Source organism: Rhizopus delemar, genomic scaffold, assembly GCF_000149305.1.
Source record: "Rhizopus delemar RA 99-880 supercont3.3 genomic scaffold, whole genome shotgun sequence".
Lineage (NCBI taxonomy): Eukaryota > Fungi > Mucoromycota > Mucoromycetes > Mucorales > Rhizopodaceae > Rhizopus > Rhizopus delemar.
The window spans coordinates 1,526,908-1,538,968 of NW_027137829.1; the positions used below are offsets into that span (position 1 = coordinate 1,526,908).

At 36.4% G+C, this 12,061-nt stretch overlaps 4 protein-coding genes across 4 annotated transcripts; 1 reads left to right on the plus strand and 3 right to left on the minus strand.

Annotated features, from left to right (window-relative positions):
• Positions 1-1,312: 1,312 nt before the first annotated feature.
• On the plus strand, positions 1,313-2,450 carry RO3G_04772 (casein kinase II subunit alpha; the record flags this gene model as incomplete). The annotated part of the gene is made up of 6 exons (XM_067659362.1): positions 1,313-1,516; positions 1,564-1,758; positions 1,808-1,972; positions 2,022-2,170; positions 2,218-2,366; positions 2,422-2,450. 6 exons carry the CDS (start codon positions 1,313-1,315, stop codon positions 2,448-2,450), a joined length of 891 nt encoding a protein of 296 aa, XP_067515463.1.
• A 61-nt stretch (positions 2,451-2,511) lies between these two features.
• Positions 2,512-3,042, minus strand: RO3G_04773 (uncharacterized protein; the record flags this gene model as incomplete). The annotated part of the gene is made up of 2 exons (XM_067659363.1): positions 2,512-2,612; positions 2,655-3,042. 2 exons carry the CDS (start codon positions 3,040-3,042, stop codon positions 2,512-2,514), a joined length of 489 nt encoding a protein of 162 aa, XP_067515464.1.
• A 2,635-nt stretch (positions 3,043-5,677) lies between these two features.
• RO3G_04774 (uncharacterized protein) lies at positions 5,678-5,826 on the minus strand (the record flags this gene model as incomplete). The annotated part of the gene is made up of 2 exons (XM_067659364.1): positions 5,678-5,732; positions 5,783-5,826. The coding sequence occupies 2 exons, from the start codon at positions 5,824-5,826 to the stop codon at positions 5,678-5,680; spliced, it is 99 nt and encodes a 32-aa protein (XP_067515465.1).
• Positions 5,827-10,632: 4,806 nt separating this feature from the next.
• RO3G_04775 (uncharacterized protein) lies at positions 10,633-11,454 on the minus strand (the record flags this gene model as incomplete). The annotated part of the gene is made up of 1 exon (XM_067659365.1): positions 10,633-11,454. One exon carries the CDS (start codon positions 11,452-11,454, stop codon positions 10,633-10,635), a length of 822 nt encoding a protein of 273 aa, XP_067515466.1.
• Between the last annotated feature and the right edge of the window lie 607 nt (positions 11,455-12,061).

Sequence of the window (12,061 nt, forward strand, 5' to 3'; positions counted from 1 at the left end):
TTTTTTTTTTTCCTTGTATGCCAAACTTAATTTCATGCGTTCTGTTCCCTGGTTTATAATGTGATAAATTTGGTTTGCTCACTACATCAGGAGCTCCACACGCTTGTCATCATCACTGGCTCTTTACCTCAATGATGAATCCATTCTTTTGCTACTCGTTGTCAATAAGCATCTACTGATAAAGCCTAGTTCTTTTTTGTATGCCATATCATCCATCTGTTCATCATCCTTTTCGCTATCGCGTAGGAAGCATTCCTCTTGGAAACATGTGTTATATCAACATGTTGCTACAAGTATATCTTCACTGTTCTTGCCAACATGTACTCACACTCTTGATTTCAAAATCTCTAGATGCACCTCTCTCTCTCTCCAGAATGTTCAAGATGGATGAATCTGAATGGACACAGTATGGAGGATTGTGAGGAGGAAGTTGTTGTGATATCAAAGCATGGCATTGTGTCAAATCTCATCTCTATTGAATGGCAGTCTCAAGCCTATCTAAAGGTGCAGTCATCCGTGACAAGAAAGTGTCGGAATCCCCTCTGGTTTCCTATAAGGCATCGATCAAAGCAAATTGGTTTGGTACCACTTGAACGATCGATGAAGAGGTGCTCATCCGTTTGAAATCGGATCCTAAGGTTCTGTTGGTTGACTTTTAAAAAAAGCAAATCGATTGGCTTCACCTTGAATCCCTACAGCAAGGACGTTGTTGAAAGGCAAAGATATCAGATGATCTTTTGTGCACACTCCTTTTCTTGTAGGCTTTTATCATCATGCGCCTAATAACGATAGATACAAAAGTAGGACCGATGATTGCCCAGCTAGTGACAAGGAAAGACAAGAAACAAAATGAAGCGAAATCAAAAAGACAGAGCTTCTATCAAAACTTTGAAGAAATGGGTAGCGAATGAAAAGATCGAGATCAGCCTTTTTTTTTTTTTCAAAGGCTGTGAAGATGAGACAGTGCGTTGTGATTTAGTATCCAATTATAAAAAAAAAAATAGACTTGTTCCTTATTTAGTATATGTGTCTGCATAACAACGTTTTCGCTTTTACAAAAAGCTTATTTTTTTCAGTGGATTGCGGGATATCAACTAAAAAACTTTTTCTTTTTTTTTTTTCCTCTCCTTCTTTTTTGTTCCTGTATTTTGAAAGAGATGAACGAGAGTATTGCCAAAGCATATCCTTATGCAAATACCAATCGACCTAAAGAATATTATGATTACGAATCACTTCAAGTAAAATGGGGGTAAATTAGAACACATGGTGAGAGAAAAAGAAAAAGACTGATGGAGGTCATAGAGTACAAGACATGTACGAGATTAAAAAAAAGATTGGCCGAGGAAAATATTCTGAAGTTTTCTCAGGTATCAATGCTTTAAACCAACAGAGCTGTGTGATCAAAGTATTGAAACCTGTAAAGAAGAAGAAGATTAAGAGAGAAATCAAGATTTTACAAAACTTGACAGGTGGACCGAACATCATTGGTTTATTGGATATCGTCCGTGACCCAGAAGTAAGTGGATGAAATATGTGTGTGTTTATATACTGAGGGCAACCTAGTCCAAAGTGCCTGCTTTGATATTTGAAAATGTCAACAATGTTGATTTCAGAACACTTTACCCTACATTTACCGATATGGACGTCCGTTATTACATGTTTGAACTCTTGAAGGCGATTGATTATTGTCATTCGATGGGTATCATGCATCGAGACGTAAAACCTCACAATGTGATGATTGACCATGAACAAAGACAGGTAAAGACAACCCAAGGCTGTGTGTTCCTTTGCTTATTAATAAGAATAGTTGCGTTTGATTGATTGGGGCTTAGCTGATTTTTATCATCCAGGAGAAAAGTACAATGTCAGGGTGGCCTCACGTTGTTTCAAAGGACCTGAGCTGTTGGTGGATCTGTTTTATTATGATTACAGCCTGGATTTATGGAGCTTTGGTTGTATGTTGGCTGGCATGGTAACCTGAAGAAAAGCTGGGGTTGTGTCACGGGCTAATGATACACTAGGTATTCCGTAAAGACCCATTCTTTAGTGGAAGTGATAATTATGATCAATTGGTCAAGATAGCCAAAGTATTAGGCACAGACAAATTACATGCTTACCTTCAAAAATACGAATTAAAATTAGACCCACGCATACAAAAGATTATGGGAACGTAAGTTTGCTTTCAATGACTGAAAAGGATACTCATGAGATGATTAGGTATAAACCTACCCCTTGGAGTCGCTTTGTGAATGCTCAAAATGAAAAATACATGTCAGAAGAACTCTTTGATTTATTGGACAACTTGTTACAATACGATCATCAAGATAGACCGACAGCAAAAGAAGCGATGGAACATCCTTTCTTTGGTAATCAAAAAGGCTCACTGAATAAATGTGTATTGATTTTTTATTATATGATTAGCTCCCATTCGAAACCAAATGATACAATAATAAACTATGATAGAATCCATCCTCTCTCTCTCTCTCTTTTTTTTTTTTCTTTTCTTTTCTTTTATCCTAAACCTCGCTTCTTCTTTCTTCTTCCAGGATGGGGTGCACCTTCTACTATTTTTCTTTCAAGCACAAAGGCTCCTTCGGTAGAGACAACGACGCCTAATAAAGTTAATTTCTCCTTCTTTCACCTCTTTTGTTTACCTTGGACCATATCTGCCATACAGTAACCACCCAGATTCGCTTGCCAAAAATAGAAATCAGAAATAGCAGACCCGGATTGAAAGAGCACCTCAAGGTCTCGCTGATGCTTTAATGTGAGCGGATGAAAATCTTGATCCTTGATCACTCCCCATTCAGGATGATAAATCTTTGTGGGATCCAGCAGAGGTGGAGAGGTGACGAGGGTTGGGTTGGTGGTGTTGACAGTAGGCCTGGGTAAAGAAGATGCCACTGCCGGCAGTGACATGTCTATTGGTATATTACTTGAATCATAATTTGCCATAGGTTGCTGTGACCACAGATCGTTATTGAACAACATGGAGGAAGATTCCTCTACGACTTCTTCATCTTTCATTCGATCAAATGTCATGTTGACAGAAAGACAAAAGAAACGGGCTTGGTTGTTTCTATTGTGTGGTTTAACAGAACTGGGGGAATGAGAAGTGAAAAGGAAAAAGAAAGTTAAATTTCTTTTTTAAATATAAAAAATAGGAGATAAAAAGGAGAGACTATTTGTTGTTTTAATGAAAATCATTCTCCTTTATATCCTTCATGTCAACTGTGATACATAGGTTGGTTGATCTCTTGTTCTTGTTATTCTCACTTTTTCTTTCTGGCAACACTCTCCTTAAACGTATTCTCGTCATTTGCCTACCTTACGCAGGGGAGAAAGAAAGAAAGAGAGAATGATGACTGCAGATCATGGCCTTTCTTTACTGCTTCGAATTCTTTCTTTCCTATACACTGTTGTCTATTGAATAGAAATGAATGAGCTTTACATTATCTAAAGGTCCTTTAGTAACCTTTCTTTCTTTTTTATTTATTTTGTTCTCCTTAAATTATTTCCCCTCCCCCTATTTTATTTTCGGGATTTCCGCAAGTTAAATCTCTTAAAAGGAACCTACTGTAAACAATTTATAATCAAAAAGGGGGGGTGAAATAACCTGGTCAATGCTCTTATCGTGATTGATTAAGGTTAATGAGAAAAAAAAATTCATATAATTATGATCGAGCCTTTCGTTTAGTTAGATGATTATGAGGATCTCTTGAAACCTGTTGATCAAGATCGATTCATTTACACTTTTATTGTTCAACACGCGGTAAAACAGGTAAGCTTGTGAGCAGACGATCGTCAAAGCAAAAAGTAGGATGGATAAGCTAACCGGAAGAGGTTGGTTTCGTCATTGGTTTTGAAGAAGACGCTTGTTTAGACAATGTCTCCCTCTTTTTACGGACAGCATTGAATCATCATTTGAGAACAACCCTTTGTTACTATTCATCCCTTATCCCCCCTCTATTGGATGCAAAGAACGTGAAAGTGTGATTTCTTTCAATTGCAAACCAATTTATTAACTGAGTCGATCATCACAAGAAAATCCAGCAGTCATCCAAATTGCTAACATAGCGACGCAGATACAAAAAACTGTAAATAAAAGCATATTTGTAGCACTTTATTTTTTTTCCCCAAATTGTGTTCTCCGATTTGTCTTTTAAACAAAAAGAAGAAAAGAACAGATGGAAAAAAAAAAGACTGTTTGATCCATTTCTCTCTTTGTCATTACACTTGGATGTTATTTTAATGCCAAGCCAAAAAGAAGAATGGCTTACAAGTCTATTTGTTTTCCATGTGCTACCCCAAAGAAAAAGAGTCAACAGCAGCAACAAAAAAGAAATCGTGAAGCACGGGCCAATTTGCCCATCACTGTCCTTTAGAAGACGATGACAATGATGCCTGTCGATGGCATGTCCATCCGAATGTTTCAGAAAGGGGAAACCTTTCGTGAAAAAGATAAAGTTCCTTTTCCTTTTGAACAGTGACTTTTTGACACATACACCCTGTTCTCTACAGAATTCACTAGAAACATCCCTTCAAGTGTCCTGAATGGAAAGAACTTGAGCGAATGGAAGAGAAAGGGGGGGAGGAAAGGTAACGTTTCACGATTCATTTTCTTGTATAACGTGCCAAGAAGGAAAAAAAAAATTAAACTTTTGAAGCATTGTAGACTATTGCATTTTCAGTCCATGTCGTGTTCCAAGCTACTTTTTTTAAATTTACTTTTTTTGTTTCTAAACCTGTTCTACTTTTGATTTCAAAAAAAAAGAAAAATAGTTTCTTTTGCATCTGGTTTGGAAAAAAAAAAGACATGAGGCACTCAATTGGATTTACAATGACAACACATAAACATTCTCTTTTTAGTGTAAAATGATGAACGATCCCCAATCATTTCACTGACTGTTTATTTCTGTAAAAAAAATAGGGCTTCTTTTTTGTTGAACACAAAGACAGTCTTCTGCTTTGAATTGTATTGAATTGAGATGGGCCCGAATAAGAATGTTCTATTTTATCACTGCCAACGTAGCCTATCCTCTCTTTGTCTCACTCCATTTCGATCTAATCCATTCGTATTCATCATCAGCATGGATCTAAGCGGAATAGAACACACTCTTTTTGAACAAAATCGGCAGAACCCATCCTTTTTTCTTTGACGGCAGCGAGAGAGAGAAAAAGGGGGATGATTGACCCTGTTACAAGACATCAATTCTGAAGGCAAGTCAGATGATGTACCACAGCTTCATAAAGTGTAAAGAGGTTTCATATTTAAAGATAGAAGTGAGCCACTGATCAAGACATCTGTGCAACAATGTGGATGATTCGTCTGAACCTCTACTTCCGATAGCCGAAAGTGAGAGGATTATCTCTCCAATCATCAACTCTGTCACACTTGTCACCTCCCCCCCTTCGAAACACAATCGGTTCCACAAGACACCACTGAACGTTTGTATCTCCTTCTGTTTTGAACGTCTGGTGAGGTCATGGGATGAGCTGTTGGTCCATAAAAAGAATCAAGACGACGAGTGACAGCATGTGTTTATGTTTTATTATAAAATACTTTTTAAATAAGGTGACATGGAAGGTCTATTTACAAACTTGTGAAAAAAGGTCTATGATTTCGTCAGCGTACATGGACAAAAAAGAGAGTGGGTATGTGACAGAGGAGGTTGATTCATTTGAGTAGTGGACAAGTGGGCCTTTTATGACCATATTTACCACACCACGAGCTATAAACCATCAGTAAATGCATGCATCTTTTATTCTTTCTCTCATTTACCATTGACCACCTTGCAAATTTAGAGGTTTAATGTATTCAGCCATGACAACCGTAAGAAGAATAAAAAATAATAAAAAATAAAAAAATGCAAAGCTTATTTATATATGCGGGAAGAATATTTAAAGAAACCCAATCCGGGTTTTCCTTTTTGTTTTTTTTTTTTTTTTTTTTTTTTTTTCGTTTTGGCTGTCTAACCTTTCGTTTTCTCGCAGCAGAATTTCTTTTTTGTTGTAACCGATTCACTGTTCTTTATTTTGGAATCATTTAAAGTTGTTTTGTTGTTGTTGTCGTATTTATTGTGGCACTCTATTACGAATGAAAAAAAGATGAACCATGCGTTTTGGTGAGTTTAGTGAAGAATATCTGATGATAAATGTTGACAAACATGTCAACATTTATCATCAGAACCCCTCTTTTCGACCGTCTTCTTTCTTGTTCCTGACCTCAATCGATCGTTGTTTTCATCCATTGTGTCTCGGGAAGATTCGTGTAGCATAAAAGAGAAAGATGAACACTGACCAATTGAACAGGACACGAATGAGATGTGCCAATCTTTTGTTTTTCATCGTATGATGCTATATACAAACATAAATAACGTTAGAATAAACGTTATCCTTCTTCTTTTTCAAGGATGAGGTGAAATGACCTCATTCACTATCGATCGCATTAGAAATAAATCAATGTGTACCTTATCTCTTTTATACCGCAGTCCATGGACCCATCTAGGTTCTTGCAAAGAAAAAAAAAATCTAGTTGTTTTGAAATTGATTCCTGTGACATGTCTGTATTACCATGGATGGTCCCAGCATTTTAATTCTTCTTTTAAATAAGGATCCTCTTTATCTTTTACACAAAAGGTTTACCTTTTCTTTAGAACAAAAAAAAAACATTATATTTTATTAAATATGATTTTCATCTAAACTACTTTTCGACAGAACATGTCTCATTCTTTTTTTTTTTTATCCATCGGAACCAATTTGTAACATTACCAGTTACACACAAAGACTATTGACCATCTCTTGTTTTCAATCTCTTCTTTTTAAAAGCAAATTCTATCGTGGCCATCTAAAATAACAACACAATCGATCATTTCATTTGATAAAGACACCAAAAGGAATTCTTTTTATGATCGAGTTTAACCAAGTTGATAAATTAAAAATGAAGCACATTGTTTACTCTCTGTCATTTAAAAAGAGTTTTTTTTTTTTTTTGTGGCGTCGGTTTTAAATATAGAATTTTCTTTTTGAAGGAACTTGATGTGAAAAGGTAAACAGATGCTGTCTGAGCGAGTTTCTTTCTTGGATTTAAAACAGAGTAGAACCTGCATTCTTCTTTGATTGCTTCCTTAAACGGTTGACATCCCTCCTTTTGATTTTTAAAAAAGAACCAGATCAGGCCAACTAAAAGTTGTCAACACACTGCCTTGTAGGATCAAAGTCAGGCAAGAGACGACGTGAAATGAAACACTCGAGCTGAAATTAAATTCAAGATGACAACCCAGTCTGTACATGAATTCAATCTCTTCACAGACCGATTGAGTTTCAAGTTGTCAACAACTGATACTCAAAATCCACAGGTTGACATCATGATTTTCTCTGTTGAAGTCAGTTCAGGTACAACCTGTCATAAAGAGAGGTACTACTTGGATTCAAGTCTAAAAAGGATGGCACACTGTAAACCATGTCCTTCCTGTTCCTCATGCAACCTCTTGCTGTCTTGAACAGCATCCGGCTTTATATTCCGCTTTGGATGGACTCCCCCATGCAATCAGCATTCATCGTCATAAACGCCAACTGGTGAACACTCTAGTTTCTTTTAAACAAGTCTACTTGAGTTGGTCTAATGACGATTCATACACCATGTGAGATAAAGATTAGCTGCACTGCAGAAAGAAGAAAGGTCAAGTCGGCACAAACAAACAAAGAAATCAACAAATCACGGTTCAATCATTTCCTTGTTAGTCACAGTGCCTTAAAATACTCTAATGAATCAACATCTGATGACTGTTGATGATCCCCAAGATTCATCTTGTTGGATCCTCATCTTCTTCTTCAAAGATGAACACGCTTACTTGTAGAAAATTCCTGTGGCATTCATCAAGATTTTTTTTATAACAAAACAATACAAATATCACTGTTTCTTATATGCCTCAAGGGCTTTCAAAAGCTTTTGTGATTCAGCGCAAACTTGTCAAAGGAAGGTGAAAGATGGACATGTTTTGTCTCATCCTTCACATGCAGTGGTAAGCATCACAAATACGCTATACACGTGCATTCATGTGGAATACTACAGTCCATGCGCTTGCAGTACACTGTTTTTATAAACTGTTGATAAAATGAGTTGAGATCATTAGAAAAGAAGCGATAAAAAAAAATAGACAAGGTTCAAAAGCTATTATGATGTTTATCTCTTACACTGAATGCATCTCGCTGTTGAACATTGATCAGGAGAAACAACTGGTTTCTAGAGCATCGTGCTAGATATGGCTCATGTAGATCCTCAGGACCTTCTCGAGTTCTCCTTGGCTATTGAGAAACATCACGTCTGAACCTTTCCGGAATCAAGTCATTCTCACAAAGCAAACAATAAGTAACGTGTTGAGGCAGGTAGCCAAAGCGCGATTGTAGAGATAAAAATGCTTCTTATTGTCTGCACTCACCCCCTCCTCTCTGGCATCCTCTACAGGCACTCGGCAGTTTTGATGATAAATCTGATAGATCTCTGTCTAGCAGCTTGTCCTCTAAAGGGACCAGGGCTCAGCGCCCTTCGTTGTCAAGCTCAGGATGTGTCAACAGTAATGTTTGTTAAAACATAGCCATCCGATGTGGAAGGACTACTAGGGTATCGAGCCAGAAACAAGAACAAAAAAAGATTTTTTTTAATAGAGAATTGTCACTGTATCAAGTTTATACTAATATTTGCCTTGAACATGTGTTAGAAAAGCGATCTTGATCGTACGAGGCCGTCTATCTGCTTTAAAGAGGGCTTTGGGTTGCTGCAAAAATGTTCGAGACAAAGAACCAAGCGATGCTGCTTTGAATTGTCTCCATAGGGGGTTCTGGGAAAGACCCTCTGAACAGACAGATGCGTCTAAACATGCTCCATGTAGCTTTTCTTATTCGTTCTGCAGCATTTGGCTTAGAATAACATCGATTGACCTACTTTATGTTCGTAAAGAAAGTCAACTCTACGCGTCAAGTTTTATTCATACAAACAGCTGCTCTTTTCTGATTTTCTTTCCTTATCTTCTTCAAAGGACACAGCTCTTTATACGGAAAGAGAGAAATCACTTAAACAACACATGTGTTTATCCTTTGCTTGTTTGCCTCTATTTCTTTTTCATGTTTGTAGTGACAGGTTGAGGACCTGACATGGACAGATCCAGACATGAAATTGTCATTTACTTTTTGCAAAACAACTTTTGAAGCAGCATGGGTATTGATTGCAACTATAAAAAATAACAGTCAACCTTTTAAAATGAGTATTGCATGGACTAGGTTGATGAAGAAATTTCTCTGAAATGATAAGGGCTTGATTCACTTTTAAAAGAGTTTTTCAATCACATGATTTACATTCTTAGTACTAAAAATAAATAAGCCTGTAGCTTTCTATTCTCTCGTTGTGCAAGAAGTTGAGGAGATCATGTCTAAAACAAGACGAATAGAAAAAATACATTGTATAGAAGCAGAATAAAGACTAAACAGCAGAGCTTAAATGAATCTTAAATTTAATACAATCAATTACAACCTGGATGTTTATTTTCATAAATGTTTTGACATGATACGAGACGTGTTTAATTGCATCTTTGGCTGACAAAAGCACATGTTTAAATATTTTTTATTAATGAATCTTTGCTAGTCTAGAATAATTTTTCCTCAATTCATACAACTTCTTTTAAGCAATCCATACATGATCAAATCTATTGCCTATCTTTTTTTTTTTTAGGGAAATAAACAAGCCTTTTGTTTCAACCCCCCTTTTTTTTTTTTTTTTTTTTTTTTTTTTTTTTTTTTTTTTTTTTTTTTTTTTTTTTTTTTTTGAAAGAAAAATTAACATTCTGTTCCCATTATTTTTTGATTCGATCCATTTCCAATCATCGTTGTTTTAACTTTTGGCTGACATCTTTCTAGCAACCAATCATCTAGTATTCAATCACTTTTCACCTTCACACGCTAACTCATCAGGGGACGCTCGATTACCCCTTACTACCAGGTATCTAATATGATCTGAGTACACAAGTTTCATCCGGAGTTTTCGTTACTGGGAACAGTTTGTACAGTTGATTATGAAAAAAAAACATAAATCAATGTATATTCATCAACCCAACACAAAGGCTTCTCTTGTATGGGTTGGTTGGATCCTCTCTCTGTGCTATAGAACATGAGAGGTTCAATTGTGGCTTTTCCTATTGATTTCACTTTTAAGCAATCTTTTTTTATAAATGATTTTAATTTACTAATCAAATTAACGAACGGAAAGGAAAGAAATAGAATAAAATCAAATTCACTCATCGTAATGAACCAACGTGCTGGCAAAAAAATAAGAATAAAATCCTATGAAAAACTAATTTTTTTTTACCCACATTTAGGGAGTGAAACTTGACGGATAGGATGCCAAGACAAAATTTCAAGTCAAGATCAGTAATTGATCCTGTTACTAGTCTATAAATGGGATGTGACATAGTATATCATTTACCTGGGGAGGACAACGAGCGCTAATAGAGTAAGAGATACCTTCTTTTTTTCAGAAAAAAAAAACAACTAACGTAAATTGTGCGTCCTATTTTCAAAACACAAAAAGACAAGTGCGTTTGTAACAAGCAAAATGACGTATATTTAAAATGGTTTCTTTTATATTTTCAGTTGAGGCTTTATTGCATATATTATTTCAAGTAGTTTCATTCGGTAACTAAAGAGGATGAAAGCGACCAGTCCCATAAGGCATAAACTCGATAAGAGCACCAGGGTTAGGTATCTGGATGAGTGGCAGCAGGTCATCCCCAAGGGTGTCTTTTCTTGAAGTTGATCGTTGCAGAGATAGTTCAAGGCTAACTGTGCTTGTGCTCTTGTCACAGGAGGTTGAAAATGAAGCCCGTCCAAGGTTTGATTTTTAGAAGAGGTGACGATCTCATTCCAAACGAACGGGATGGCCAAAGGGGTCACTGGATCTTCCAGTGTACTCTCACGCTCTCGCAGGTATTGGTTCATGCTCTGAATCTTATCGTACGTCATGGACTGTTTCCGTGAAGGGCTCAACCTGTCGTATTCGACAACTTCTACAGGTGATAACATCACCTTGTCAGCTATCGCGTATTGCTGTACTCCATCAAACACTCTGTCCACCGTCTTTTTCCATTCCTGCAGGTATCTGCTGCCAAAGTCTTTCATGTACCAGACACCGGTATCCATGATCAGTAAAGCAGGTCTTGGCTCTTGGCCCTGCAGCAGGCGTAAGGTTCGGTTGCTGTTCAAGAATGGGTCCCACCACATTTCGATGGTTATGTTGTGTTCTTGGATGATCACTTGTTGATCGGCATGGATAGCCTCTTGAGAGGGTCTGCCAGGTCTGAAGAATTGAGTCATAGCATAGTATTGTTCTCTCATGATCGAGTCACCCACATAAATGACCGTTCTGTTATTTAAGCATTCATAGAGATCGTTCTTTTTGTACATTTTATTTTTGCATCCTGATGATTGCCATCGATCGTATTTGCTTGTTTCCCAATGTCCTTCATTTAACATATCATGACATTGAGTATTCCGTGGAAGTTCTAGCAATGGATGTGTGAGATTGAAGATAAAAAAAAAAGAAAAAATGGTTGCAAGTAATCATTTACCCGTCAGAAAAAGACTCAGGGAGATGAAGATTGTTAAAAGTAAAATGATCAAGACAATTAAATGCAGTGAGGTTTTCTTAAGTGATGTATTGTTCTGTGCTGACATTTTAAAAGAGAGAAAAAGAAAAGTGAATGATCCAAGATAGACAAGATGTAGTCTATATAAATGGCTCATGTTTTAATAACCTGATAGAAAATCAAGAATATACATTGACTATATCAAGTAAGTCTAGTTTGCTTATGACATTAAAAAAATCAGTTTTGGAGAAAAATGAAACAGTGCCGATCCTAAATTTTGTATTACAATTCACTTTATTGTTTTAATTTATAAACTTGCACTCTTTTTTCTCTTTCTAGCCCTCGCTTTTCTTTTTCTATTAATAATTAGTTAAATAATGTTCATGAAGTATAAATATACAAGTATATAATTAGTAAGTATATCT